The sequence below is a fragment of the Caloenas nicobarica genome, chromosome 15 (assembly GCF_036013445.1).
Source record: "Caloenas nicobarica isolate bCalNic1 chromosome 15, bCalNic1.hap1, whole genome shotgun sequence".
Classification (NCBI taxonomy): domain Eukaryota; kingdom Metazoa; phylum Chordata; class Aves; order Columbiformes; family Columbidae; genus Caloenas; species Caloenas nicobarica.
This window is the reverse complement of record NC_088259.1, coordinates 1,460,151-1,466,775: the sequence shown is the minus strand read 5'-3', so window position 1 is coordinate 1,466,775 and position 6,625 is coordinate 1,460,151. Positions and strand designations below refer to the sequence as shown.

Sequence of the window (6,625 nt, the reverse complement as noted above, 5' to 3'; positions counted from 1 at the left end):
ACAACGGGCAAGCTCCTCTTGAGACGCCGGCCATGGACCAAGAGCCCAAGACCCTTGTGATCTCCCAGCTTTAAACTGTGCATGGCGTGGATGGCATGGAACAACTTGGTTTTCAATTTGCGTCACTTGTTCTGTCCACCCCTCCCTGCAAGTACAACCCTCTCACTTATGGGACATAAGAGATTCACCAGCGATGTTGGCTGCTATAGCAATAAAATATAGTCCTAGGCCTTTTCTGCATACCAGCCCTACCGTTAGCTCAGTAAAACTGTCAATATCGGCCATTGTCAGCTCTGGAGCAGACAGTGTTTTAAAACATGCATCCAACTGCAGAAATATGCAGTTACTTAGAAGAGCTTAAGCTGAAAGGAAAGTTCAATAAAAGAGAATTAGTCTTGTTTTAACCAAAAGCAGGACAGCCCTCATCACAGTCTGCACCTTCCTCAGAGAGGCAGCAGGGGTGAGGGGCCAATGTCCTGTCTCGGGTGACCAGTGAGAACAGGACAGGTGGAAATGGAATGAGGCTGCATCAGGGGAAGTTCAAACTGGACATTATGAGAAAGTTCTTCACTGGGAGGGTGGTCGGTCACTGGAATAGGCTCCCCAGGGAAGTGGTCACGGCTCCCAGCCTGTCAGAGGTCAAGGAGTGTCTGGACGATGCTCTTTGTCTTGTGGCTTAGTGTTACGTGGTCATGTGAGCAGCGGGGAGCTGGACTCATTGATCCTTATGGGGATCTTCTAACTCGAGATATTCTATGATTCTGTGATGTTTGAGCTCAAGCAAGAATAGTCCATCCCAGACCAATTCGTGTGTGTGTTTGTCTCTTTCTGGGCTGACTGGGGAGATGAGGAGATCTCTGGGAGGGATCTAAACCTTATGTGTGTCATATGGATGTATATTTTCCACTAACACAGTCAAGAGACATGGCGGGGTTGGGGAGGTGAGGAGCAGGTTCTCCATACAGTGATGGACCTCAGGTGGACTGCTTCTCCTTCCTGTCCACACCTCATTAGGCAACACTCTGCATCAGTATCAATGGGAGAATTCTCCTATCACTTCTTCTAAGTGCTCCTTCTCTACTTTCCTCTTTCACTACACTCTTGAAATGTATCTAATTAAGTGTACAAGTGTTGAAGACCAGATGTACATGACAGACGCAACAGGGCTCTATCAGTCCTGTCTGATAACTGTCAGTCCCAGGCAGATACCTCAGGTACACTGGGGCCTCTGGAGGTTTGCAATGGGGGCTTATGGTCAGACCATGGAGCTCTGCCTGAAAACATGAGAACTGCTCTCAGTTCTTCAAAAAACAAAAAAATAAACAATACAAAACTACAACTTACTCATCAGCTGAAATGATTCAATATTTAAAAAAAAATGTCCATGTATTTCTGTCCTGCCAAAATATGGATTTTTACAATATGTATGAATTGCAGGAGAAGAAATATTGTAGTTCCCTGTTCTTGTATTTCCAGAACTCTGCCTATGATACTGTGTATTTAATTCCCCTTGAACATCCAGGTGTTTCTACCTGTCTTTATTCAACCCACCATGTCTGCAGTCATCTCTTCAGAAGCCTGTCTGGACATTTGCACTTCCCACTGTTCTCCGGAGGTTCTTCTCCTCTCACTCTTTGCTCTTTCAGATCCCTCTCACCTCTCTCCCTGCTTTGAGCTTCAGGCAGGTAAAGCGGAATTGTCTTTCAGCTGTCGCTCTCATACTCCCTGTAGGCAACTCTTCAGTTGTGGTGATGCACCTCACTGAAAGTTGCTTAAACTAACGATAGAGTATAGTTTATTGTTCATTATGTTCTGTTGTGTTTTCTTTCTCATTTTCTTTTTTGCTTTTTGCCAATTAAAAAGCCTCTTTGTGCCTATTTACATCCAGATCGCAAAGGAAAACATGAAGTAATTAGTGCAGAGAAGCTGTAACAATCAGGTGCAAACTTGAGCGGAGAATCTGATGTAAAGTGATGTAACTGCCAGGGGGCCAATGAGCAGAGAGGTTGGAGAGGTGAGGAGCAAGGGTGTCCATCCCATGTCTGGCCTCAAGGGACTGCTTTTCCCACCTGTCCAACCTCCATTGGAGACACTCTGCACCAGTATCCGTGGGAGAATTCTTATCTCACTTCTTCCAAGTGCTCATTGAAAATGTCCTCTTTACCTACCCCCCTGAAACCTCTCTAATGAGCTCTACAAATCTTCAATACTTGAAGAAAATTATGGCAGAGACATGGCTTGTGAGGGCTTGAAACATTTTCATGAGCCCATGATGTATTTGAGGTTGAGACCATGAACCTCAGTTACTGAGAAGAGACTCAACAAAGCCCTCAAGGACCCAAAGGCAAAAGCAAAACCCAAAGTTCCTTGAAGCATTAATGCGCCCCACTGAGGGTTGTTCCTGACAAAGCCTCCCCAGGGACTCGTTAGAGCAGATAATTGGAGGCTGTGATGACAGGTAGGCCAAGGCCCTGTGCAGGTGGCTATGATGCTGAGAAACCCCTTGGTTTGCTTTCTGAAGCAGAAAGGAGAAGCCATGACCTCCAGGCAATGGGAAGGGGGATCCTGTCCCTCACACATGGCTCAGGGCTCTGCCTGGGACCGTGGGACGTGGATGTGCAAGGCCGAGGGAAGGACAACACTGGTACAACAGCTTCCAGATTCCCCATGGGGCTGCAAGGAGTCAACGAGGCCCCAGTGCCATGAGGACAACATGTCTTCTCATAGGCCTCAGTGGCAGAGACAACTGCCATGGCCAAGGGGACAGAGACCTGGGTTATGTTGGTGCCTTCCAGCCTTGCCAGTGCCCTTTGCCATCTCCATCACAGGCTGTTCTACACGGTCCTACACCTGCCCCTCTTTCCCTGCAGGCTGCAGACACCCATCTCGCTTCCCACCATCTCTCACCCCAGCATTTCTGTCCCTTCACTGATGTGTCTGCACCCTCACTGGCTGTTCTTTGGAACACAAAGCCATGGGATGATCCAGTTCCCTCTGGGTGACCTCTTGTACCACAGCATTGCCCTTCCAGTGACATTTCTTCCTCCTGATATCCAGTCTCCACTTCCCAATCTGCACTTGGTGGCTTTTTTTTTTTCTCTGCTGCTTTTTCCCACTACTTGGGAAAGCTTTACCACCTCAGAAACTGCCCATCAAGCAGGGTACCTAACCTGTTAGTCTTCTTGTGGTCTCCCACTTGACCAGAGAGAAGTAACCTCACAATGATCTTCTAAATCCCATGACTGCTGCTGGCCTTTCAGCTTCTCTGATAGACAGGACCATGTCCCTTCTGCTGTCCTGTCGTGTACTCATGAAATGGACATGACAGCCCGTCTCCAAGGCCTCTTCCTGGGTAGGACCTGTGGGTACTTAGGCCGAGGTTCTTCCCCAGCCATGTTCCTTCTGCTGGCCTGTCACTTCCAGAGACAGAAATGACCCCACAGTCCCCTTCACAGCCACATGCTTCTGACTGGATTATGAGTGTCTGAGACCCAACTGACCTCAAAACACTGTAGCCATCCATCCCCCTCCTTAGCACCCAGGACCTGAAAAAGACTGAAGCGTGTTCTACACAGTCCTACACCTGCCCCTCTTTCCCTGCAGGCTGTAGACACCCATCTCGCTTCCTTGCCTTGCTTGAAGAGAGCCCTTGTCTCACTCATCTTGTCTCACTGTCCTGCTCAAGGCTGGGTGAACCAGGGGAGGTTGTTAAAGGCCTCAACCCACCTTTGCATCACCCTCAAAAGAGCTAAAATCGCACTCTACAGGAGGACGTGTCCAATCCCCTTCCCAGGGACAGAGGCAGGCTGACCAACCTGCAATTCTCCCAGTGCTTGTTCTTGCCTTTCTTGAACATGGCTTTGATGTCTGCCTTTTCCAAGGACCCCAGAACCTCTCTAGTTACCCTGGTTCTTATGAGAGCACAATCCAGGATCACGGGCAAGGGTGGTGTAGCAGACTGGAGCACTTGCAATGATCCTGTCCAAGGCAGCTGAGATCAATCTCACTGGGCCTGTGTGGTGTGTTCCTGGAGTAACACACAGAAATGTCAGGGTTCTGTCAGGTGTCCACATCTGAGCTGGCCTCATGGACTCCTTATGCACCCAGGGATGCTCAGAGACAGAGTCTGTCTCTTTTACGCACAGAGGCAGGAGTCACAGTGTCCTGACCTCCTGCTGCCACTCCCAAAGGATGGGAGACACCTCAGCCCTGTGGTGTGTCACCTTGCTCTGCACTTATCTGAGTTGTCCCATGTCATGAGGAATGGATACGGGGACCTCAGTTAAGGGAAGCACAACCCAGTGCTGCATTCAGATGATTTCCCATGGGATGTTCCTCTCAACATGAAGTGACCTCAAGACCTTGTCTGTGCCACAGACCTTCATGGAACCCCAAGGAATAGTTGATGGTGTTTGTGCTCACTCGCGTTCATGTCACCTCACATACATGATGTCTGTGCTTACATTGCATCTGTACAATGCAAACATGGACTGCTGAACTACTCATTCAGTGTCCCTCCATGGAGGGAAGAACAACATCTGTGACCTGTGGTGAGAGGCCAGTGATGGAAATGGTGGTTGTGAGGGGCCAGTGCATGATGATTAACCTGAGGCTCCTTCTGAAGGGGTGTCCAGTGCACACGGGCACAGCGCAGACCCTGCTCTGCTGGTCCTGCAGATCTCTGGCAGGAGGCCTGGCTGTGGGAGGACACTGCTGTGTGCCCAGCCCTGCAACACACACTGTTTATCTCTACACTGGTGTTTCAACCTGCAGGCTGCTTTCTTGTGCATGTTCTTGAGAGAAACTTGAAGAAGACCTAAGCCTTCAGGCACTGCCCTAAGAAGATCACTTTTCTTTATAGAAATACTGTTACAGAGGCCAGCTCTGTCACAGAAGTGCCCATTGCCTGTCCCTGCCTGCGCTCACAGGACTGACACACAGCAGGACGGTGACCAAGCTGCCAGAGCACTCAGGCCTTGCACCAACACAAAGGGATGAGAAGGAGAGTGTGGGACTGGAACGAGAACAGTTCTGGAAGACCAAGCGCTGCTGTTCCCTGGCAGTGCTGCCATGCTGGACTCCTTTCCCCTCCTCCCATGCACACAGGAACTGTCCCTGCAGCTCCAAAAGGCCTTGCGGGAAGTAGTGACAATCAAGTCACTACGGGACACTATTTTGTTTAAATACACACAGATCATGGCTCTTCATTTACACAGCCAGTGGTTATAAAAGCAGGCAGTGAATTAGAAAGGGGATGACAACACTATCACAATTAAAAAAACCCCTAACCAATAACAACAGGTAATGCAGATGACAGGCTGGGCCTGTAATTAGTTACATTAAAACTCCTATCAGAGTTAGATGGACAGTTTATTGCTTCAGAAAACACTAAGATATGAGTTTCCACAGGGCATCCTTGAGCTCCTGGTTCCTCATGCTGTAGATGAGGGGGTTCACTGCTGGAGGCACCACCGAGTACAGCACAGACACCACCAGGTCCATGGATGAGGAGGATATAGAGGGGGGCTTCAGGTAGGCAAACATGACAGTGATGATAAAGAGAGAGACCACGGCCAGGTGAGGGAGACACGTGGAAAAGGCTTTGTGCCGTCCGTGCTCAGAGGGGATCCTCAGCACAGCCCTGAAGATCTGCACATAGGACAGGATGATAAACAAAAAACACCCAAATAATACTAAGACACTGACCACAAGAAGCCAGATTTCCCTTAGGTAGGTGTCTGAGCAGGAGAGCTTGAGGATCTGGGGGATTTCACAGAAGAACTGGTCCAGGGCATTGCCCTTGCAGAGTGGCAGTGAAAATGTATTGGCTGTGTGTATCAGACCATTGAGAAACCCACCAGCCCAGGCAGATACTGCCATGTGGACACAAGCTCTGCTGCCCAGGAGGGTCCCGTAGTGCAGGGGTTTGCAGATGGCAATGTAGCGGTCGTAGGACATGACGGTGAGGAGAGAATACTCTGCACCAAAGAAGAAACATACATGGAAGACCTGTGCAGCACATCCTGTGTAGGAGATGGCCCTGCTGTCCCAGAGGGAGTTGGCCATGGATTTGGGGACAGTGGTAGAGATGGAGCCCAGGTCGAGGAGTGAGAGGTTGAGGAGGAAGAAGTACATGGGGGTGTGGAGGTGCTGGTCACAGGCTATGGTGGTGATGATGAGGCCGTTGCCCAGGAGGGCAGCCAGGTAGATGCCCAGGAAGAGCCAGAAGTGCAAGAGCTGCAGCTCCCGTGTGTCTGCGAATGGCAGGAGGAGGAACTGGGTGATGGAGCTGCTGTTGGACATTTGCTGTCTCTGGGTGTGGGTTCTGTGATAATAGGAAAAAAAGTTAAACGATAGGGGAGATTCTCTGAGTAAAATCAAAGCCATTATATACACTCCCCCTGTTCCACACCCCCTCGTCCTTTTCCAGACCTTCCTTCGGGTCCGTGGCTGAGCCCTGGGTGGTGCTGGCTGGAGGTGCCGTGAGGAGCAGGGCCTATGCCTGCTGGCTGCCCAGGAGTCAGCCCTGCTCTGCAGCAGGGGGTCATGAGAACGGGAAGCAGGGGACAGACCTGGAGTTCAAAGTTGTCATCTGAAACTGCTGCTGGTGCAGAAGAGCCTGTCA

General features: G+C 50.0%; 1 protein-coding gene across 1 annotated transcript; it reads right to left on the bottom strand.

The window, feature by feature from the left end:
- Window positions 1-5,388: 5,388 nt before the first annotated feature.
- On the bottom strand, window positions 5,389-6,303 carry LOC135994990 (olfactory receptor 14J1-like). Its single transcript, XM_065645951.1, has one exon. The coding sequence runs from the start codon at window positions 6,301-6,303 to the stop codon at window positions 5,389-5,391; it is 915 nt and encodes a 304-aa protein (XP_065502023.1).
- Window positions 6,304-6,625: the final 322 nt, after the last annotated feature.

Excerpts from the sequence above, each read along its gene's own strand:
- LOC135994990 (XM_065645951.1), bottom strand. The coding sequence starts at position 6,303 with ATGTCCAACAGCAGCTCCATCACCCAGTTCCTCCTCCTGCCATTCGCA.